The sequence below is a fragment of the Letharia lupina genome (assembly GCF_014066315.1).
Source record: "Letharia lupina isolate WasteWater1 chromosome Unknown contig_11, whole genome shotgun sequence".
Taxonomy (NCBI): domain Eukaryota; kingdom Fungi; phylum Ascomycota; class Lecanoromycetes; order Lecanorales; family Parmeliaceae; genus Letharia; species Letharia lupina.
In genome coordinates this window covers 877,314-900,211 of record NW_023502980.1, presented here as the reverse complement: position 1 = coordinate 900,211, position 22,898 = coordinate 877,314, and the positions used below count along the sequence as shown (strand labels likewise).

At 50.6% G+C, this 22,898-nt stretch overlaps 8 protein-coding genes across 8 annotated transcripts; 4 read left to right on the top strand and 4 right to left on the bottom strand.

Moving 5' to 3' along the window:
• Positions 1–514: 514 nt before the first annotated feature.
• HO133_000837 (uncharacterized protein) lies at positions 515–2,596 on the top strand (the record flags this gene model as incomplete). The annotated part of the gene is made up of 6 exons (XM_037291773.1): positions 515–849; positions 901–958; positions 1,013–1,554; positions 1,607–1,838; positions 1,887–2,080; positions 2,131–2,596. The coding sequence occupies 6 exons, from the start codon at positions 515–517 to the stop codon at positions 2,594–2,596; spliced, it is 1,827 nt and encodes a 608-aa protein (XP_037152135.1).
• Positions 2,597–3,065: 469 nt separating this feature from the next.
• Positions 3,066–5,660, top strand: HO133_000836 (uncharacterized protein; the record flags this gene model as incomplete). The annotated part of the gene is made up of 5 exons (XM_037291772.1): positions 3,066–3,226; positions 3,282–4,333; positions 4,401–4,906; positions 4,960–5,355; positions 5,406–5,660. The coding sequence occupies 5 exons, from the start codon at positions 3,066–3,068 to the stop codon at positions 5,658–5,660; spliced, it is 2,370 nt and encodes a 789-aa protein (XP_037152134.1).
• A 1,120-nt stretch (positions 5,661–6,780) lies between these two features.
• On the top strand, positions 6,781–7,049 carry HO133_000835 (uncharacterized protein; the record flags this gene model as incomplete). The annotated part of the gene is made up of 2 exons (XM_037291771.1): positions 6,781–6,802; positions 6,856–7,049. The coding sequence occupies 2 exons, from the start codon at positions 6,781–6,783 to the stop codon at positions 7,047–7,049; spliced, it is 216 nt and encodes a 71-aa protein (XP_037152133.1).
• Positions 7,050–8,317: 1,268 nt separating this feature from the next.
• Positions 8,318–10,018, top strand: HO133_000834 (uncharacterized protein; the record flags this gene model as incomplete). Its single annotated transcript, XM_037291770.1, has 1 exon — positions 8,318–10,018. The coding sequence occupies one exon, from the start codon at positions 8,318–8,320 to the stop codon at positions 10,016–10,018; it is 1,701 nt and encodes a 566-aa protein (XP_037152132.1).
• A 200-nt stretch (positions 10,019–10,218) lies between these two features.
• Positions 10,219–11,567, bottom strand: HO133_000833 (uncharacterized protein; the record flags this gene model as incomplete). Its single annotated transcript, XM_037291769.1, has 2 exons — positions 10,219–11,433; positions 11,538–11,567. The coding sequence occupies 2 exons, from the start codon at positions 11,565–11,567 to the stop codon at positions 10,219–10,221; spliced, it is 1,245 nt and encodes a 414-aa protein (XP_037152131.1).
• Positions 11,568–12,324: 757 nt separating this feature from the next.
• HO133_000832 (uncharacterized protein) lies at positions 12,325–14,245 on the bottom strand (the record flags this gene model as incomplete). The annotated part of the gene is made up of 2 exons (XM_037291768.1): positions 12,325–13,800; positions 13,949–14,245. 2 exons carry the CDS (start codon positions 14,243–14,245, stop codon positions 12,325–12,327), a joined length of 1,773 nt encoding a protein of 590 aa, XP_037152130.1.
• A 1,902-nt stretch (positions 14,246–16,147) lies between these two features.
• On the bottom strand, positions 16,148–16,915 carry HO133_000831 (uncharacterized protein; the record flags this gene model as incomplete). Its single annotated transcript, XM_037291767.1, has 2 exons — positions 16,148–16,842; positions 16,909–16,915. 2 exons carry the CDS (start codon positions 16,913–16,915, stop codon positions 16,148–16,150), a joined length of 702 nt encoding a protein of 233 aa, XP_037152129.1.
• A 3,480-nt stretch (positions 16,916–20,395) lies between these two features.
• On the bottom strand, positions 20,396–21,922 carry HO133_000830 (uncharacterized protein; the record flags this gene model as incomplete). The annotated part of the gene is made up of 1 exon (XM_037291766.1): positions 20,396–21,922. One exon carries the CDS (start codon positions 21,920–21,922, stop codon positions 20,396–20,398), a length of 1,527 nt encoding a protein of 508 aa, XP_037152128.1.
• Between the last annotated feature and the right edge of the window lie 976 nt (positions 21,923–22,898).

The window sequence follows — 22,898 nt, the reverse complement described above, 5'->3', positions numbered from 1 at the left end:
CACGTCAGGACTCTTGTTACCCAGTCAAACAGGATACCAGAGCGTCCGTGAAGCTCTCACAAGTAGACCAATAGTCTGCTTGCCACAGTGAAAACCACTAGTCAAGGTATGATACACTCACAGTCCTTTTGCCTCACACCTTCACCAAAAGCTCATCTACTTCATCTCTGCCGTCTCGCATCAATCACACCTCGATCTTCTCCATCAATCTCATCACCTGCAATTACTATTGCTCACCTCACTTCCGCGGTCGAGAAAGCCATTACGGCCAGAGGTCGACGCGTTGAGTTTGCCACCGAAACACCTTTGCCATTCGAGATCAGAGATCAGAATAAGAGCCCAACACCCAATTATCAAGTTCTTCCTCCACCTATCATATCCATCTTTCCAATCTTCGTCCCGCTTCAAGTGCATTCCTTCCCGAATCATTGTTGACCGTTCACTTGTCAATACAACCATTCCAGAAGAATAGCTAATTTTCTGGTGCAGAACTCCATACTTGAATCTCGTCACCATGTCTGCCAACGGTGACGACCACGCTCTTTCCGACGTGACCAACAAGGTTGCCAAGGTCCAGGTCAGTGAGGTGGCACTCGAGTGTGTCAAACAAGCGGGTTGGGTGCCCACCCAGGGATTCGACTACGGAAAGTATAATAAGGGACCTCATGATAAGACCGCTCCAGCTTCGGGGCCAGATCAGCCGCAAGGAGACGCTTCAGGCTGGGCTGGTGATGCAGTCAGATACGAATGGGACGAAGACTATGGGGATGTCGGCCCAGAACACAAAGAATTGAAGGACATACTGTTCAGCAATGAAAACAAGATGGTGCGAGGCGAAGAGTTCTCCAAGTAAATCACCCTTTGCACGCCAACACTGGTAGGCATAGCTGACCGGGCCAGGCTTACCGAGATCGCTGTCACCTTCGAGAGTCAGACAAAGATCAAGCCAGTTGCCAAGGTACTTGGATCATTGATCTTATCTGCGAGCAATGCTGACTTGCTCTCCACATAGTTTGAAGATGCCGGCCTTCATCCCGTGATGCTCGCAAATGTTAAGCTCTGCGGCTACGAGGTTCCAACTCCAATTCAAGCTTACTGTCTTCCCTCGGTCCTGAAAGGCATCGATATCATTGGCGTTGCTCAGACTGGTATGTGCCTCGTGATATCTGAAGCGATCAATACTGATACTGTCGCAGGATCCGGAAAAACAGCTGCATTCCTGATCCCTACCCTGTCCAAGCTTATGGGTAAGGCCAAGAAGTTGGCTGCTCCACGTCCAAACCTCACGAAACCATGGACTCGTGAAGACGGGGTTCGTGCTGAACCTTTGATTCTTATTGTTGCTCCTACTCGTGAGCTAGCAACTCAGATCTTTGATGAAGCCCGTCGCCTTTGTTACCGATCTATGCTTCGTCCTTGCGTCATCTATGGTGGTGCTCCGACTGGAGAGCAGATGGATGAACTAAGAAAGGGCTGCGATGTTTTAGTTGCTACTCCTGGACGTCTCATGGACTTCATGAGCCGTGGACACCTTCTATCACTCAGCCGCGTCAAGTATATCCATCAGCTCCAAAAATTGTCTATGACATAGCACTGATCATGTCAGATATACCATTATCGATGAGGCTGACGAGATGGTGTCTCCTGACTGGGTCGATGAAATGCGGGCTGTGATGGGAGGCGCAGATTCTAATGCCGATGATGATCATGTCTATATGATGTTCTCTGCCACGTTCCCCAAGGAAGCTCGCGCTGTTGCCAAAGAGTACATGTCAAAGGATCACATCCGCATCCGCGTCGGTCGCGCCGGCTCTTCACACATGAACGTCGTCCAGAAGGTGAGAGCGTCCTCTCTGGTTTTGTGGGCATAAACTCACAAGTTTCAGGTCCTTTTCGTCGACGAGCCTAAGAAGCGCGAGTGTCTCTTCGATCTCTTGCTGTCAGTGCCTCCTGCTCGTACTATTGTCTTCGTGAACAACAAAAAGGCAGCGGATTTTCTAGATGACTTCCTCTACAACCGTGGGCTTCCAAGCACATCCATACACTCAGACCGCACCCAGCGTGAGCGCGAAGATGCAATGTAAGCCAATCATAGCACAAGCTGATGCAGCATCTACTTACGATGTACAGTCGTGCTTTCAGATCAGGCAAAGCTCCTCTACTTGTTGCCACTGGTGTATCTGCTCGCGGACTCGACATCAAGAACGTGATGCATGTCATCAATTACGACTTACCCAATTCTGACTATGGCGGCATTCACGAATATGTCCACCGCATCGGGCGAACTGCTCGTATCGGCAATATCGGCATGGCGACATCTTTCTACAATGACAAGAACGAGGACATAGCCGACGCTTTGACCAAGCTGCTCATTGAAACCCGTCAGGTCGTGCCTGACTTCCTTGAGAGCTACAAGCCTGAAAATGAGGAACAGCTGAAATTCGATGACGATACTGATGATGAGGGCGACGACGCGGCCGGTGGTGACGCTTGGGGTGGGGCAGCGCAGACAAATGGCACGGCCAATGGCGATACCTCTGGTGATACTTGGGGTAGCGAAGCTCCTGCTACTGACAATAACAGCGGCTGGAATTAGACTACCCATTCGCACGAGCAAGACTGCTGGGAATTCCCATTTGTGTCTCTCTCCAACAGTTCAAGCATAGCTGTGAGAGCGATCTTCGATGACGAGGTAGACTTTGGCGTGGCGTGCAGACAGCAACCTTCCTTTTCCTTCTCAGAATAGCTAGCTTGCAATCAGATGTGATACCCAATACAGCTATCTGCAACCGTATGCTTAGCAACGTGATGTATATTCTTTGCAAACGTGACTATAATAGCTTGTGTTGACATCGGCCGGCTTTGCGCTCCAATTCCACCTTCTCGATACGCATTAAGATTGCCAGTCCAATCCTTCCAAAACATCAGCAATCTCCCTCTTGAACCATCGTGATGAATTGAACATGGCAGTCTGACTTACGCAGTAATTCATTGAGGGGACGCATTGCTTCACTTCTACAACACGAAGCTTAGCGTTCACCTAGTCGTAACAATTTTATTTCAGCATGGAGCCAAACAAAACCCACAACCCTCAGCCCACACAACTACGAACACCAAGCAAGCTATCAATCATGGAGAGCGCGAGTCCGAGCCATGGAATGACAGCGGCTAACAAAGACACTGTTAATAACGTCGAGGGCAATGGCAACAAGTTGAACACTCCGCCGTAAGTCGGAGTCAATTCACCCCAACTATTAGACAGTTCCTAACACCTTTTTCAGCACGAGCAGCGCTGAAACCTTCAGCCCAGCAAGTTTGAATAAGCGAGGACGATTGAGAGTGGCCAGTCTTGTTGATAGCCGTGAGTGTCCTGAATCGAAGAGTGCTTTCGTAAATCGATTTCACAAACGTTGGTTGACTTGGAGCCGTATAGCGTCAGCTGGTCGAGGCATTGGTAGCCCACCCGCAGGGTTCGGAGCAGGTCTCCACAATGTCCCGTCACCTATCACTACCACCACCACGCAACGCCAGGCTCCGCCAATGGAATCAACCAACGCGGACGACATACGCGAGCCACTACCAGTGACGCAGCTTCCTGGCATCGCTGAGACTTTGAAGGATCTCGCTCCTAGTCAAACGAACCAACCTCTAGTGGCGCTTCCCGGACGTCCAGCGCAGGTAACAGAAAGTGTATCGGTGTTCCCTCCTGCACAATCAGGTTTACTCAATGGAGACAGCCAAGAAAAGAGCCCAAAAAAGAGAAAGGACCCAGCGCCACTTCTCAACATATACGATCGTCGCGCTGACCAGATTGGACCCAGTCATCGCATCCCAGGAGTGGGACATCTAGGGGACTTACTGACCCCTCCGGGCTGGAAGCTAGGCGATGAGCCCATCGATGAAGCCGAGGCGCAGAATCTCTTTGCAGCCTCTCGTCTCAAAGCTAAAAAGATGCTTGACGAGGGCATGCGCGAGACTGGCCATTTCTCCAGCACTGATCACGAGGAATTCTGCGCAGAGAAGAATGCGCAATACCAGACACAGCGCACTCTTGACGAATACTTGCTCGTCGAGCGCGTGAAGCTGTACAACTTCTGGCAAGAGCGCAAGCAGAAGCATTTCCACCAACTGCACTCGCAACCACAACAACATTGTCATTCCGAACCTAAGCCAGAGACCCGCCCTCAACCATTGCAGCCACCTGTCCAGACTTCGATGATAGCATATCAACGGCATCAACAATCCCTAGTCCCAGCTTCGCCACATCTCTATGCCCCTAGTCCACCTTTGTCCGGAGGAACTTTGAACGCTCGTATCAATTTTATGCAGCAAGGTATGGTTGACATGTTCCCTAATCATGAAATGCTGGGAGTTGGGAGCTGACGAGGAGCTTCTATCAGGCCTCCATATACCGCAAACTCCAATGAGCCCAACCTTCCTAGATCCAGGCCTCGTGCCACAAACGCTAGAAGCTGTGTACAACTGTTACGCTCGTAATCAAGTGATCATCATGAACATGAACAACGAGAATGAAAGATTCTTGACGCAGTGGTCTGCAAGATTTCATGTTCCGAGACCCCAAAATCCGGTAGCGCCTGGTGTCATCCCGTCCCTCACTGGCCAGAGAGCAGCGCCATTCGGCAGCATCCACTATGGTTATATGCCACAGGACCTACGTCCCTGGACACCATCCCAGGCAAGATTTGAGGGGATGACCGAGCTAGCTGTGCCGACCCTGCAAGCGAGACCATTTCCATCTGTTTCGAACCCATCAAACCTCAGACAGGAATATGGTAGAGCATTGTCTCAAACGGCCAATCGAAATGGTCCTTTCCGGCATCCAGATGGCGACACAAATTCTCCAGAGCGCAAAATCCAGACCATCAACACTCCTGAATCAAAAAAGGTGGGCTGTTCTAATCTGGTCAATGGAGTTTCTTTGGGCTGATAACAATCCAGCGTGGTCGTACACCGAAGGCCGATAAGAAAAAGAATTGGTATGCTGATGAGATCGCTGAAGCGAACCTTCCAACCTCGGTCATTAGTCAAGCTGCAATGAAGGCGGGTATGGATTTCATGACCAACGAAGACCGGAAGCAGTCCCCTCCCAAGCCGAAAGGTCGCCGTGGGATGCCTATCATCGATCCGAAGAAAGGGTTTGCAGTGTCTGCAGACGCCGCCAAAGCCCTCATTGCCAGGGGTGCGGCTGATGCAAGACCAAGACAGGGTTCATTAGCGCTCAAGGCATCTGCCAATGGCTCCGTAGCCATCGCTGCTCCATCGACCGGCGTCGTGGCAGGCTATCAAGCCGGCTTCTACCCCGGTGCTGGGGCCGAAGTCACGTCTGTTCCAATGGTATGTTGACCTCTGCTCTGAGCTAAAAGTACTATTAACACGGTCTCCAGCTTCAGCGGGACGAAGACACGATCAGTGCACCCAACAGCGCAGTCAGCGGACCCAGCAGCGATACACCGGATGATCCGAAAGATACTAACTACGGTCAAAAGGCCCAGCACAAGCCAGCTACACCACGTGCCACCGTTGCACCTCGCAAAGTTGCTTCCACCGCCGATAAAAAGCGCAAGTCCACTGATGCGGCACCGCCAGCCAAGAAGCGCACCCGGCACACTGTCCACGGTACAGCAAACATCGAATCATAAGCGACACATTTCAGCCGCATGCAGCGCTCCTACTATGCTCTCCCAGTTTCAGAGTCTCTCAACATTCCAATGCTGCTAGCCCATCATGTTCGAAATCTTGTATCAGTCACTTCCACGAACCGCCGTTCTGCCCAACGCGCAGATTCAACATGTTCTAAAGGCCTCAGACGTGTTCGGGATCATTTCTCTTACATTCTTCACTCAGATGTTCTGAAGCCATTTTCTCCGGACGCTTTGACCTCCAAAAACATACAGACTTGTAATAGTTTAGCATCATCAGTCCCCTTTGTACGACCCTCGATCATTGCATGTTCCACCATAAAAGTTTTCCACCGGAAAGTCCTCATCGTTCTGTACAAGATTAGGCCTGGAGCTTTGTCTTATGGACGGGAGGAGGAGAAAGAAACGGTGGTTGATGTCGTGCAGAATTGCCAGAAGCGCTCAAGTGCGGCGTGGTTTTCTCCGAGCCGCCTTGTATGGAAGGAGCCACAAATCTCGCGCAGCTGGTTGTGCTTCCTTTTATTTTCCATAATCACAGCTGTGTACTCTAGTCTAGCATTTTACTCAATTCCTTTCAAATGACTTACTCTTTCAACCTGATACCAGTACCCCAATGAGCTGGCTCACTAGGTATGAGGTCCTGTGAAGGACTAATGCAGGCATCATCTGGCATGGGTCCTGGGCGAGCTTGTGTGACACGATGACGACGGAGAGCTGTTTCCTCGCCGACCTTCTGGGTCTCTCGGCCTAATAACGAGTATTTACGTAGGAGGTGTCTACGACGACAGGGCTAGCAATCTGGGCTCACCCCTCATGAGCCAGCGACCTGGGAGCCACAAGCCACCCAAACCAGACCATGAATATGACCACAGAGCTAGAGACCTCGGCCGCACAGGCTTTCCGCCCCATACAATGACTTCAACCGCTGGATCAGAGGCATCGCCTCAGCATGTACCCTTAGATCTCCTTGCCGTCGGTCAGTCAGGCTCCAGCACAGGCCAAACTTGGAAGTCATATCAATGTCCGGCCGTCAAACTAGCGTGAATCGGAATTGGATGACCAAGCACTACCTCCCAACAATGGAAGTGCCCAGGCGTGAGGAATCCTCTTCCTGGTCTTTATGATAGAGGCTTTCCAATGTTGTCAGTATTGTCGACACCCTCTCTATGTTTGTATCCACTAATCTCCCACATAGGCTTCGCCCTTCTCTTCTGTGTCTTCCAAGTGTACTACTCCGCGCACGAGCCCTTTCGTGGCAATCAGAACATACCCGTTATCGGTACGCTGACCACCAGCGTCGTCTACCTCGGTGCTCCTCTACATGATCTGGATAGGCTGGGCTGTATCTATATTGAGCCTCGGGGCGGTCAGCTTTGCAGAAACGAGTAGAGTTCTGATCGCTACGCAAGGTGCGCTCTACAGTGTCCGCTTTACGACCATGTACTTCATCAGTATAAGTATGCTCAATGAGTGATTCATGGTGAAGAGGGGTTTGGCTTTGGGAATCATGCGGGCGTCTATGGGTGTCAGTGGAACTTCAATGCCTTTCATGTGGGCACCTCTGCTCAATACATATGGCTACGTTCCGACTCTAGGTGCCTTTGCGGTAGCTATGGTGGTACTAATTGGCATGGTGCTGCCGGTGCTTAAAGGCAGGCTACCAGCCTCTAAGTCAAGCGGAAGACGGAGGATTGACATGGCTTTCCCACGAAAGCCGCTCTTCTACTTCTTTGCAGCATCTGTTTCCCTGAAACCCCTTGGCCCCGTCTTTCGAACATCGTATCTGCCTTCCTACGTTGACTTCCTCGGTTACAGCCCTTCGACCAGCACTCTTCTCCTTGCCGTCTATTCCTTGATTCAAGTCTTCGGCCAGATCGCTACCAGCTACCTCAGACAACCGTGGGCCTATCGAAATCTTCGCGTTCACCTTGCACCTTGCCTCTTGTGTCTTCCACCTCCAATCACCCTCTCATTGCTCTTTAGCTTTCTTGGCGGAGTGTACATGGTACTATGAGCGAAAATGGGTCTAGAGCTGATCGATGATCCGACGGTGGCCTTGATGGCATCTGGGACATGCACATTTTTGAAAGGCGTAGGAAAAGTGATTACTGGGCCGATAAGTGCTCAATTGACTGTGCAGTCTGCGTCTCTGCATAAGTTTGAAATATGGAGGTACAAGTGGATCATCTCGTATTGCGGGATCTGAATGTTCGCGTGCTCGCTCACAATGGTAGAGCTGTTTCTTGAGTAGGTAGTCATTGAAGCCGGAGCGATATAATACCGGTAAGGTAGGTAATATGTTGGAGTGAAATTATCCGCTAGCGCTCGGGTAACGGCCTTAAGGTGCCTTGCTCTTGTTTGCCTGTTTGTACCAGCCTTTCAACTTCTACCACCCAACCCCAACGCAGCCTCGTACACTCTACCATCACGCTTGACGTCAAGCAATTGGATTGAAAGGCTTGTAAACTTGCCTTGAACTGGCATAAGCCTATGTAGCTCGACCATCCAACCCCTCAGAAACTCAGCCATCGACAAATCTCACTTTTTCGAACATTGAATGTGCACCAGAGATTCTCCGCCAGCACTCTACAGTTGAAAAAAGATCTACTAGGGCCTCTACGTCCTAACATATACCAGGTTTAAGCCTTCTGTCAGTCATGGACGTCAACGCACCTGCAGCACTAGGAGTGGGACAGGACCCGGCACTTGACACCACCAAACTGCCAGCAGACCACCCTCCAAAATTCTTGGCCGAGGCAAAACGAATCTACGAGAATAGCAAGCCTCCCTTCGTGACTACTCCGGGCAACAGCTCTAAAGGATCTAGGAGGGCCGTCTTCGTTGCCAAAGACGGTCAACGACCTCCTCTAGCAATTCGAACCGATTTGGTCGCCAAACATTGGGGTGCACTCGCCCTCGATGGGATCTATTGGACTCTAGATCTCAATGGTGAGAGATTCATTGTCCAGTCTTTTCCCAACAAGGGGTGCATCAGCGGTGCAAAATGGGTCTACTGTTCTTGGACAGGAGTAGAGGATGAGTTTGAAGATCTGCCGTTGGCGTTCTCATGCATCAATGGGGAATACACGAGTGTTCTAGGTCCAAGAACCGAGTCTCCTGCTGCAGCAAAGCTACCAATGACCAAGTACGATACCTTGACTAGTGCGACAGCCAACAGCCTTGGTCACGATCTCCCGGTGGAATATCTCGAGGAGGCGAAAGCGCTCTACGTGGATTCTAGACCTCCTTTCGTGATCCATAAGACTAAGAAGCCCCGCAGACACGTTCTTCTTGCTACGCAAGACGGTCATTTCTCGGCCATTTCAACAGAAGCGGAGGTGGTGTACCGGACCTGGAATTCTGTGGATGACTACCCGACTTTGGACTTGGATGGGAAGAGGTTTATTCTGATGGGCAAGCACATGGGTCACCCACGTCGATACCAATATCGTCTTTGGCTCGGCTCTGGTGAAGGGCGCGTCAAGAGGATTGTCGCCTACTCTAGTCAGCCCGCCAGCGCGAGGAAGACAGCGTCAGGCCTGACCGAGCATCTGCCCGAAGTCGACGAAGATCCAAGCTTGTCGTCGTCATCCGACGATGAAGAGGATCAGGACCCTCACGCAAGTGCAACAGAAGACCAACAATATTTCTACGACAGGTTCAAAAAGGCCTTTGATCCTACCGCCATTCCTCCTCCAACGCCAATCAAGTTCAGTACACGTCAACCGGTCGCTTCATCCGAGCCACCAGCGTTGAAAGAACGTCCGCGTAGGACACCTAAGCCTACAAAGAGAGCGAGAAGCCCCTCGCCGCCTGCACACTTCGGCTCCAGGTCAGGCAAAACGCCAGCTTCCGTTCCAAAGCGAACCCCTCGCCGAACCCGCTCGCCTCCCGACGACTCCTCCGACCTCTCCTCCCCGCCCTACGAGACTCCGGCCCCTACGCCCGGCATCAACCACCGCCCGGCCTCGACCCCCGGAACCCAAAACCCCCATGCCCAAGCACCCACTTCTCTCCCGACCCTCACTCTCCACAAACAAACCCACACCACCCTTCGCGTCACTCGCGATTCAAACATCATTGGTTTCGTCCCACTACGACTGCTCGCCTGCATGACCATGGCCACACTCTTCAGCGGCGTCATCGCTGCCAGCGGGCACAAAGAATACGAACAGCCGGTTAGATGTCTCATGGCTATCTTTGACTGGAAGGACGAAACTGATGTCTACAAGACGATTTATATCGACAGGGGAAGCGAAGGCAGCTTTGAAATATTCTTGGAGATTATCGATGAGGCGCCCTGTTGGAAGGATGAGGGGGGGAAGTGCGGAATTGTTGTTGAGGTCGTCAGGGCTTAGAGGTGGCGGGGGGCTGTGAGATGGAGAGGACGTCGAGAGATAGATAGGAAGGAGCCAGGCTGGCTCCGCAGCTAAAGTGCAATGGCTATGGTAGAGTTATCCGGCATTGATGTATCTACATCCTTATTTGTTTTTTTAGAATAGTCGAGCATTTCAAGAACGGTAGCCTAAATTGATACATAAACCATGTACAGCCTCGATCAGACTTCCAACAGACTCCAAACATCATAATTTTCGTCGCTCGTAATAATCAAACAATGCTCCAGCAACTCTTCCCCCGCAATAACAACTTCGACTGCATCCATACCCACCATAATAGCTATCTCTTGAACATGTAGTCCCACATCCGCCTGCTTGTCTGCCCTCATAGCCCAATAAACCTTATTTGCGTTGACACTCATATTCGGAATCGAGCGACCGTCACGGGTTGCAGGCCCTTCAAATGTATCCATCATTCCCGAGTTTGGAAAGATTGTCACATCAATAGAACAGTGGCCCTTTTCTTCAGCCCAACAGGGGGCAGTTTCCACCTCATCGCAGATACATATTAGGCCAGCCTTGATGGTTTGGCGTTCCAGAATCATAAGTCTTCCGTTATCCTCCTTGGATAGCCATGGAAATGTAATGTGAAGCCGCTTGACAGTGTCGTCTAGCAAGGACCATATTTCGAGGACTTTGGTGAAGAAAAGGGAAGGTGCCATGCAGTCTTTCAACAGTAGGGGTTTGTAGCCCTTACTGCCGTGTAGATGTACCTTTAGCTTCGTGTTCGCGAGCTGATATTGTGGCGATTTCTTTGACGTTGCGGTTAGGGTTCCGGGTTGGCCATCACTGATAGCAGTAGCCGTTGTGGTGGTGGTCACTTGTGTCTGACGTTGGGGTAGAATATTGATCGACTGAGGTATCAGAAGCTTGGGCACGTCTCTTTGAGTCGGGATCATCTTTGCAAGAGGGGCTGGAGACACTTGGATCTGTTGAGGCGTGGTGGGCTTTGATTTGTTTCGACTGGGTGGAGTAAGCGGAGTAACTCTCTGTTTCTTGCCCAACGGTACATCATCAGAGGTGCCAGATTCGTATCCAGACTGGGCACCAACGAAGGTAGCGGTACTAGTACGTTCGGCGAGCCGTGTTTCCATGGTTGCAGCTCCCTTCTGCCTTTCGGTGACGATCGTAGAATTGACATGCTTCGTTTGCTGGGGCTCGTGGCCAACTTTGCGAGTCAAAGGCCGGTCGGATTTGGATTCAGGTTCGGATTGGGACTCGTGGAAAAGGGAGTCGAAGCTAGCTTCAGAATCACTGTCTGCTTCGGTCATCGACCGGTCAGAGTGGCGCCTTCCTGAACTGCGTCGGGCCTCTTGCTGCTCTTGGGTAGGCGGCGAGACGATACAGATGAGGTTTTGCTCAGTGCAACGCTCACACTTGGCACCAGAAGTTGGAATGCACTTGCGTCTTCGTCTTCGGCAAGTCTCACACTGTAACGGTGTTAGATTTGAGGGGGTAAACCATCACAGTGCCTACTTACGGCTATCTTGACGGCATCACGGGGTGGCATAAAGCAGGTCAGACCCCGGTTGGTGCAGCGTCTGCATCGGCCGGTTGACGTCACTTCACACTTCGTGCTTCCATCAATGCACGATCTGCACTGTAGGTGGTGGGATAAGTTCAAGTGTTTGACATGAGGGACGGGGGAAAGCCTACCGCGACTCTAGTTCTCTGGCTCATGGTCGATGCAAACGAGGGACTGAGGTAGAGAACGCCCGTAGAGTGTCGGAGATGAGGGGAGATAGAGGTTGTTGTGGTTGCGGTAGGTTAGACATAGCGAGAAGCAACCGAATGTTTGGATATGATTCGCGGCAAGCGCGTATGGAGGTCAGGTCATCATTAAGGGAAGGAACCACTATCACAACAGATTTTTACTGCTTGTCATTCAAGATGTGTCCAGATTTCATGGGCCCAAGTCCTGATTTTCAGTAGTACGCCACTCATATGATGTTCCTGTAGCTTGTTGTGAAGGTCAATGTCCCCTCATCCCGTTCATCTAGCATGCGAAGTCCAGCCTTTAAGGATGCTACCATGGCTTATTCCCAAGTTCAATATCCCGATTTTCTTTCATCTGACAAGCAATCAAACTCCTTGTTTCTTTCATTATAAACGCAAACCACCCTTGTCCTTCAAAATCGTTGCGAAATTTTAGGTTTCCGCCGTCGCCAACATCCTGCATGCAAGAAAACCTCATATCCCGTCAATGCCACCTGCTCCCGCTATCTTACATATCTTACACCCAAAAGTTTTGCAACGCACGTGCAAGCTCACTCCTTCAGCACAATCTCAACATCCAAGACACACTTTCCCTTTCCCCCCTCTTCCCAGGCTGGAGCTTCGTCAACCTGCTCAATCATATGCGCAAAGCAGCCTTGAATTTTGCTGTTCATGAACATCGTCCTCATCTTATCCTTCGGGTCCATCCATGTGAAGGTCGCTGTAATCTTTGCCACGCTCTCCCCACGAATACCCCAGGCGCTAATAACTTTAGTGTAAAAGACTAATGGTGTCATGCATTCGCTCAATTTCAGGGGTAAGTATTCGAGGGAAGGCGCCACTCGAACGATCAATGTAGTGCGGTTCTGTTTGTGTTGAGGCAAGATTGTCGAGGGCGACATGTCCAAGTCCAGACCCTGATCAAGCTGGTGGCGGTTACCTTCCAACAGAATCGATGGCGGATCTGGTCCAGTACCTTTGTCGCTCACAGCTGCGGTTCTCTGCAAAGTCCTTTGATCAAGCTGCTGGCGGTCTTTTCCCAACGGAGATGAAGGCGTATCCGTCCTACCGCCGTTAACAGTCGCGGTTTTTGTGGCCTGCAAAGTCGCTTCTAATCCCTTGAAAGAGGGTCCTGTGGGTCGCAAGCCCCCAGCAGGTTGGCGCTTGCCGTCCCCCCCATTCACGGCTTTGTTCAGGGACCGGGTAATCTTTTGAGGCGAACTGTCTTCCATGAGGGCGATGACCTTCAAGATCATTTGAAGAGTATTTCGACTCACACCTTGGTCTTCACCAGCCCAAGGTGTGAATATTTGATCGAATTTTCGCCCGAGGTCCTTCTCGATCCGAGCTATGGCCCTTTGCTTTCTCTTGTCCTCACGATCATTCACCGGTTTTGTCGATGCCGATGTGGTAGGCTGCGCAGGTTCTGGATGATTTCCTCTGAATGGAACATGGACGTCAGATCGTCGTCGTGCAGGAGGAGAAATGCGATTCAGTCGGTCGATCTCGCGGCTCGAGACCTCAGTTTTCCTTCTTTTTGGAGGGCCGCTCTGGGATGCAGCCGGCTGCTTCAGGGCGTTCGTCTCGCTGGTGCAATGATCGCTGTGATCGGAAGTGTTGTCATCGATCTGCTGCAAGGGGTTTCCGGGTCCTGCATCAGCCGCGCGTTGAGCAAGGCCAGGTATACGTGTACTTTTCGCTTCAGATTCAGATTCGGAGTCGGAAGTATCCGACGAATCTGACGACTCTGACGAATCGAAAGAGTCCGGGGGGATGCTTCGTTTGCGATTGACTGGAGCGAAACTTGAACTGGCGGGTAGGGTGCCATCGCTCCTCGTAGAAATTGTAGTACCCGAGTGATAAGGCGATATGAAAGACAGTGCGAGCGGTTTTTGCTCAAAGTCTTTGCCTGGACCAGCCCAGTAGAGATACCGCATGCCCCCTTGTGCTTGTCCGTTGAACGGCTTTACAATGTACCTGGTATGGTTTAGATCAAGGGTCCAGAACATGAACTCTTTATCCCAGGGCTAAAGATGATTCCCGAGTCAGCATGCCCTTACCAGAACTCAAAGTCGAGTCGTGAGACAAGTTCATGGAGCACGGTGGGGGTAACAAGTCTTCCCCACTCTCAAGAGATATACCGAGTGGGAAGAACCCACACTTAAAAGCACATACCTTGGCTACAATCCTGACTTTGATCGCCTTTTCATCCTTGGGTCTCAATCCATTCTTGGTTGGGATCACGACGCTTTTGATCACCTCAGAACGCTTATTCAGCACAAAAGGCGGCGTCCGGCCGCTGCGGTAGAACGCTCGCGCCTCAGGTAAGAGATGGATTGGATGATCGTCAGGCAGTGCGTCAGAGTTCACTGCCGGATCACTGCGCTCGGGGTCATCAGACTCAACGAATGATTGATTCTGATCGTGAGATGTCACGGTCGGAGAAAGGATAGAAGCCATTGACTTGAACATTACCGAGCGTTTCGTTGGGCAAAAGTTGAATGGAAGGTAGGAGGCGTGTCGCGTGTCGCGTGAGCGAAAGGCCTGGGGACGCGACTTATCACGATTCGGGCTCGAGTCTCGGAAAGAAAGACTGTGCCTTCTGTGAATTCAAGCTGGTGTTCGGTGCAACTGTGGGCCAGATCCCAGGTGCTTTGTCGATGGTTAGGATCAACGGTTGCTGAGATACCAATGCTCAAAGTTGGTACGATTCAATGTTCGAAGCCTGCCTCCAGGAGTCCAGTCGTCAGCTCGGGCCGGACTCAGTCCAGCTTAGGTAGTCCTAATGCCTTGGCGCAAAGACTAGCCTTACCAGTCTCCAGTGTATCCTTCGACTGAATCCTTCGCGAGTTATGTACCTATATATTTGCTTGCCTAATAGCTATAGACTCAATTCTCTAGTCATCTGTGACAAAAGTGATGTCGGAGGGGAGATTTGCAATCGCGGGCCTGCGTCAGCCTCAGCCTAATAAAACTACGGCAAGCTGTGCATACCAACATGGTGAACTGGTTGAGCCGGTGCTACAAATTCTTCTGACATAGCAACCCTGTACCCTAAAGAATCGGCATGATATCTGTGGAGAGACAATCTGGATACAAGCTTGCCGTGGCCCTGTACCTTTGATCCTGCAATAGGTTCGCAAAGTAAGGTACCATAGCTGACGCCCGGGGCCAACACGGCCTTGGAATACTCCCAATCGATGCGACAACCTCGTATTGCAGTGCCGACACTCGGCTGGACCTTGCATTGGATTCTGAACGAGTGACAAAGTATCGAGGCTTCCTTGCAGACAATGGTCGACCTTAAGTCGCGTTGTTAGTGTGCCAATGGTGGTTCAAGCTGGTCAAATACGGCCTCGATAGCCACGCAAAATCCCTTGTTGCGTGTCTCCAGACTCTACTCGGATTCACACCCTGTATCTAATACAATCTACTGGGATATGCAATCCCCCAAATCTGACCTTTATACTTTATCGTTCTATAACAATATAGTTAAAACCCACAAAAAAAGCCAGAGCGTAGAATACAGTTTGTTAACCTTCAAGAATTGTCAATGTCAAAGTCGTGCTGATAACGCTTTCAAATGACTTACTGTTCTGTTCATCAAATATCAAGCCTACAGGCGCTGGCAAACCACCCAACACTACCACCATCTAAGACTCGAGCGTCACTGCGAGGAACCCACCGTCGACACCACCCGTTTCCGTGGCGGCCTGAACCATTTATATAACGTGCTCGCTTACGAAGGCGACAGTACTCTCGAAGACGTTCTAGTTCCTCGATTCTCAAGACTAGGTCAAAGCACCTTCCACACATGCGAGCCTCGAAATTGCCAAACGATCTTGGGCACCGCACGGGAGAGGTTCTGAGGTTGGCCCCGAGCGGAAAGGAGACTTTGGGCCGTTCTCCAGGCGCGGTATGCTCTGCACCGATGATGGCGCGGTATGGAAACATGCGAGAGGCTTGGTCAAGCCATCGTTTGCAAGGAGCCAGCTGAGTGGTTTTGAGGTCAGGTCTTAGACCATATCTTGATGGTGCGTTTCGATCCCGCCTCGTCTATCCTGAAAACCGCGGGATATCTCATCTTGCTGACAAATCCCGTAGAAAGATATCAGAATCGTTATTACAATTCTGTTGTGAGCTGGGAAGAGGAAAAGGAATGAGACCGAGGTAAGAGATGCGGTTTCTGTTCTGGGCTAAATGAAGAGGGCATGGCTACGAAGGTAAGGAGTATATGTATACCCCTCTCTCGTGGCTCATGAGTACTAAAAGTACAGGGCGGTAAAAGCAAATGTTTTGATGCGGAGTTACAAATACAAAAGAATCCAATACACATATTCATCCCACGCCTCGTCTCCGCAAATGACGATTCCACTAACAGCCACAGTAACTGGTCGTGAAATTAACCCCATAAGCCGCAGTGTTGCCTACGAAATTGTACAGCCCGCCCTCGGAGTCCTTATTCGGACCCGCGCATGCCGTTACCAAATCACCCAGAGCGCCTTCACATGCCGCCGGCGTTGCATTGTCGGCCTCGTCGAATTGCGCCGACCAGTAGATCGACATCTGCTGGCCCTGTTCATTCACCAGGGGTCCCCCAGAGTTGGTAGTGGTCTGATTCCAACTCTGGCCCTGGCTGTAGGCGCTGCTGTTGTAGTTGAAGTGGGCGCAGGCAACGCTGATGTTACTTGCGGTGGCGGTGTACCAAGTGCCCTGTCCGTTGCAAGTGATGCCGTTGCCTGTTGCTTGATCCTGGCCGTAACATTTACCATCATCGCCGATCTGGCAATTTCCGCGTAATGAGCCGTAACCACCCCCACTGAAAATCAATACGTTGGTTGAGCTTGATCCGGTTTTGGAGCCTCCTGAACTTCCTCCTGAACTTCCTCCTGAACTTCCTCCTGAACTGCCACCACCGCTATCATCATCGCTGTGACCTCCACCTCCACCACCTCCGCGCCCACCTTTGCGTGGTTCGAGAGCGTTTGAGCGTAAGGCGGGGGAGGCGTTTATGAGAGAGAAGAGATTGATGAACAGGAAGGCGCAGGCCGAGATGGAGCAAAGAGATGCTGAAAAGACAGAGCAGGGTCAGTAATCTGTTGCCCAATATACATTCTGTCCGCAAGAGGACTTACAACGCATGGCGATTGTGATAAACGGAATGGGAGCTGGGTGATCAAAGTGGTAATGTAAATAATGTCTCTGAGACGTTGTTTCTTTTCTGGATGTTTTTCTTCTGAGCATGGCGTACGCTCTTTTATCATCGATTTCGGTCATTGCCAAAGAACTTTGATGCGTCCCGTGCGCTTAGACAGTACTGCGGCTCATCGTTTAATATGGTGTTTTGGGTATACGCGACACATGAAACCCGTGTTGATACGTTCTTTTTCCGACGGCCGCCATGCGATGTATCGGATTTGTAGTTGTCCTTACTGTTTTATGAGAGGGATTAGGGAAGCCTGTCCCATTACATGAGAACATCAACGAGGCTATGTCCGTAGATCTGAGGTCCCCACCCATTAAAACCGCCCTTCGAGTGATCCATGCCGTACGCTTCTTTCACTAAGAAAACTACCCTCGAAAGTAGTCGAAGATACCCTCTCTTCGCTCCTGCTTCTGAATACTTTGACGTAAAAGAATCGACTGCAAATGTTACAACTGCGAAGGGGAAAGAGGGATAGATCCAGTTCGCTCGAAAATCTATTACTACCCAGCCAGATAATAATCTCAACTGAACATGGACAAACTTAAGCTGTATGAAGTGGTAAGGATATCGATGATCCTGATTACCACCGCTCCTATAGAGGGAGATCCATGCTTATCTCCACAGCCAGCCGGAAGGAATGAAGTTGGACGTTACTGACAGCAATTCGGGGTCGTTGACTTTGGCGTTGGCATTGGCTTTGACGATGCGAAATAAGACTTCAGTAATCCGACATCAGAGTCGATATGCTGGTCGATGGTCGAGGTGGATTAGATGGGACTGATGTTGGTTTCACTCCGTAGAGCTACTTATCCCCAGCTCCATGAAAAGGTGTCAGTCCACGTTGGTGGACCGTACCCACCAGCGCATACCATTGGATAGCGTAGGCAACAAGGCAGCTTGTACCTGCGTCAAAATTATTCTTTGGCTTAGAAGCTACTACGTGTTCCGAACGGGATCAGCAATCCTGTGGCGCCTACTCGTACGGCCCGCGCGAAACATTCTAGTAATATCTGCGACGGTCTATAACCACCGTCGTCAAGGAATTGTATATTACAACCCACGAAACCAAGGCATCATCCTCAATTCCGCACTTGTTTCATGCTGGGAGTACCGTACATGTTGGATGATCGCCATGTTTTTGGAAGAGTTGCCGATTGCGCAAACGACATACCGTGCCTACCATAAGTTTGTCCGTCTCGCCTCCCTTTAAATTTCTGTCTGGTTTCGCGCAAGTTGGATTTTTAGAAACGTCTCACGATTGTATATAATAGTCTTGACACGGTAGTAGATTCCGCGTACACTGTTTCGGAAAAACCCTTGAAAACCCAGGGATTTATTGAAACGAACAGACTGCAGGGACAACAACTTTCGTTGCGTATAACGAATAATCGCAACACTGAAATTGTCGTTGTGGAAGCAGTCGTTGTTGAACTACACTGAAGTGCAACGATGGTAATCTGATGTTCGGTCGAAACCCCTGAATTTTACCCTCTGCCAGAGGCTGCGATACTCTGGCGACAGGCTCGGGCTTCGAGATAGGTCTGTCTATCTTTAAAAGTCAACGTCGGTAGTTGACATAATAGTTGGATTCGGTTCTAAGATCTTCTCAATGGTAATACAGTCCTTACCCAGCAGTGGCATAGTTAAAACGGGCTAATTAATAATTCCCACCCCAAACGGCCTGGACATGCCAAGACCCCTACGCCAACATCTCGCCAATATCTCGGATAACGCCTCCGCCAGAAGGGTTGCCTAGACAATGCGCTTAGATCTGCCTACCGGATGCTTCTAGTTCGCGTAGACGTCTTCTCCGCATACCTTACATATATCAAAGAACCCGTGGCAGCATGGCTTCAGATTATCGCGTGTGTTCCTCTCGGAGCTGACCTGCAGATTATTCTTCTCGCAAGGTCGGGCCTACCGCATCGACGTCCACCTCATGCACGCCAACTCCGCCATCCCGGCCAACACTATCGTCAGACCCTTCTTTTGGCGCGGGCTTTCCCATGCTCGCTACTGCAATACATCACAACCTTGGAGGGAGTCTTGCGTTCCCTCTTACAACTACGTTCGTCCGGCGCTGCTGCTACCGTACTATGTCTGCAATCGCATGACTGACAAAAACCCATTGGGCAACTGATTTGCCTGGCTTTCCCGCCGTTGCTTTCTTCCCTGTCGCAACCCTCTTCTATAGCTACGGCGCCAGGATGAGGAAATTCTGTCAATGGTCGCGTACAGCTGAAAATTTCAAGTAGACCTCCCTTGAAAGCAGGGAACTAGCAACAACCAGGGTTGCTCGCTTCGGCTTGCCTTACTTGCTGAGAGGGTCTCGGATACCAAATACATAAACTTTTGTTGACGAATGGATTTCTGCTGAGCCTGGAGAAGCTAGGTCACACATCAGTATCAGATGCCTACCCACTATTCCCGCCACTCTTATGTTGTTGCGCAATACATGGACGACTGCTGCTCCTCGAGCTGTTGCTGGACCTCAAGAACTGGTAGGTTGACTCCATGACAATTGTGTCTTAGGGTGCATGTGTGTCAATAAAAGCTCGCGAGCTCCCTACATTTGTGAGCTGTCGGTCACTCCGGTGGGACAGGCAACCAACACAGTATATGCCTCAGGACTGCAGGATTGATGGGAAGCTTGGTTATTGCGAACTGCTCCCGCATACCACATGTATTGTGTGAATTCGGTCAATACTGAGATAGGTTATAGAACTTCAACATTGCTCAACAACTTAACATTGAATGTGAAGCCCGAGTCGGACCACACGCAGCCAGACCTCGAATAAGAAAAGCAGCGGTTTTCAATGCCCTCCTGCGGACACACAACGTGAACCGGATTCCGCACGTATCGGCCCAGGAGCGCCATTCGGAGACCGCGATCGAGGCGGAACGTGCCACGGGAGGACGAGAGAGGCTTCGGGTGCTCTCATTCTGTTGCTCCGGGTTGGATTCGACGTTCGTGGTAAGCTCCGTGTTTAGGAGAGGTTCAAATCTGAGGATGAAAAAGGCATGCCACCGACGAAGTTCTTTTCTTTATCAGAGATCCCCTTCGTTCGATTGCGCAAAAGGAAATGTAGAGTGCGGGTCAGGCCAGGTCAAAGTGCTCAGCCAGCTGCGAAAAGTATCGATGTTGGAGCATAGCGGAAATGACGCTGCTTGCTGCATCCGCTACGCTGGTTTCAACTGGAGATGAGGGTGTGGTGCCAGCCCAAAAGCGTGTCGCTGGGTGAGGCTGAGCAGGGAAAGGATGTTTCCATGATAGAAAGCTAACGACAAGATTGTAAATGTACACAGGTATTTGCGCCAAAGATTCGTAGGATATGAAACGCCATACCACGCTCGCTCCATGCTCGCTCACATGAACCAGAAGTTGATGTAAAACAAAGTATATACGCGGTTGAAGATCAGATCATATTCATAGCGTCGTACGTCGGATTGTCCTCTTTCCCCGGTACCTCCCTTGCTCTTTCTTTCTCTTTGCCCCTGCCATTCTCATCGCCGGACCAAAAGATAGGGGGCAAAGGCTCAAAGGTCTCGCCAGTTGCTTTCTCCAATTTCCGCCTCTCGATTGCCTCAGCCAGTGCCCATCGTCTGACAAGTCTTTTCTTGCGCTCGGCAAACTCTTGCTGCAGCTGCATTTCCTCCTCTCGAAACCTCGTATCCAACTCTTCATTCTGCTGTTCAAATTTCGACTCGAGAGTTTCGAGCTCGGCCTCTTGCTTTGCCATTATACGCTCCTGTTGCTTCCCTTGCCTTTCTCGTAAGACGTTAATGCGGGAAGCGTGAAGGTTATCCATGCCGTTGCGTATGTGATATTGTTGTTCTAGCTGGCGATAGTCGGATTTCGTAACCACTCGCGAGGGCATCCCTGCTACCGTTGAGCGTGGATTGCAGTACGCCTGCATGTGTTTCAAACGGGTATCGCAAGCTTGACGTTCCAATTGCAGGGTCCTTTGGAGGTCGACTTCCGCGGTCAAATGTCGAGTTTCGAGGGAGGAAAGAGCCTCGGTGTGTTGGGCGTGGGTATCCCTTTCCTGGTCTTGATACCGGGAGAGGGAATCCCGTTTGTGTTGTAGCTGCTTGGTGCGCATGAGGCGGTGTTGCGAGGCCTCGAAGCTGATAAAGCGGAGTTGTTCTTGTAGTTGAGTTGTCCGGAGCTTCTTGAGGGTAGGATTCGATATGCTACGGCGCCGGGCATAGAGAGTCTCTATTGTTTCTTCCCCTGGAGAACGGAGAGGCGGCGACAAGGGTGCAGGCGGTGGTAGCGGAGGCGGTGCATTATATGTGGTAGACATGACCCGTTTGCGGGGTATTGAAAGGGTCCGTATTTGGTCTGTCGTTATCGCGTGAGGCTGGGGATTGTAGATTGTAGCGATTTGGTCCGCCGTTATTGCACGAGGCTCCAAGCCAGGTCTTAAGATGTGAAACATAGACGAGGTGCGAAGTGGTATTGCTGGGACGGGTACCGCCATTGTTTTCCGCCTGTGTAGTCTTGATATCCGACGAAAGCCGTTCCTGACCTTGACGTAGTTGGACTTGTTGGATGCTGCCGAGCTAATGGAAGCAGTGGTTACGGATGTGGCGGTGAGTGAGGGTGTCTTTGTATGCTCCATTTGTTCGATGGAACTTTCGGATGCTGTATGTGTGGATTCGGAGGCTCGGGAGGGGGACAGCTGGTGTGGTTCTGGGGCGTCAGAATTGATACTGAGAGTAGCGACATTGCTAGTGATGTGGTCGATGGTCGTCTTGGGTTCTTGTGGGATGTTGATGCCCAGATCAAGTGCCATTTGTAGGAAGTGCCGGTCCACCTCGTCCTCAGTCTTGTCAAATCGAAGGACGGTCATACGATACGTCTCATCGTCATCTCGCTTGTGAGATGAAGTGTTGGGGAGCTGCATGTCAGAGACGGACCGGTTCTTGAAGTCAGACATTGCAAGTGGACAGGGCAGACAGGATAGTGCGTTGGCAATATAGGCTAAATGACGAAGTGCATTGTATTCGTGGCAAGCCTGTGGTGGATGTCGGCGGCTAGGTGAGTGAAAATGGGGGTGAAGTCTGGTTGGCGCTGTTAGTTGTGGAAGGTTCAGAAGAGCGACGAATGAAGGAATCCTGCTGAGTGCTGCCAATTGGCAAAAATTCTTATTTGGTAGTAGCAGTATATCACCGTAATCACAAGACATAATCATACAGCAAAGTAAAGTACTTTAAGCTGGCTGACCGTGCCGCAGGGTTCGGTCAAATTGCAGCCCACTTATTAGAGTAAGGTATGACCACTTACTTATCACCAAGCTCGAACTGGCTAGGCGCGCTAAATTGGCGTTTCCGATACGATATGTAACCGAGAAAAAAACGTGGCAGCCACCAACCTTCTTTCTGGCCTTGTATCTTGTATCTTGTATCTTCTCTCCTGTCTCAGAATCCTTCCTCCTTCCTTGCCTCCTTTTCTTTTACTATCTTAAAGTATACTTTCCTTCATGTCTCATACTTAGTGGTATTGACTAATCACCTCCCGATTGCATGTAACATGGCTAGAAAGATGCTGAACAAAGCTACTCTCTCGTAGTGCACCATCTTTCTGTTTCTGCCTGGATGCTGCCCGGTACGGATTCAAGGTATAAAGTAGTTAATACTACGTCTTACTTCATATAATCTCCGTCATGTAAACTTGGTCATACCGACTCAGCGTGCAATTCACGCGTGTGATTCGAGTCGTCTCATCGAATCAGCGGTTTTCGCATCCGGATCACGCTCATCACCTGACCTCGCCTCCCCTCATCAGGCAAACTACCATGCCACTCTTGTTCAACTGGCGACAAAAGGCTTGTGAATTTGCTCGGAGGAAATTTCGTCGAATACCGATCCCGTTGTCTGTTAGGCCGCATGGTATTTCGGAAACGGTTCGGAATT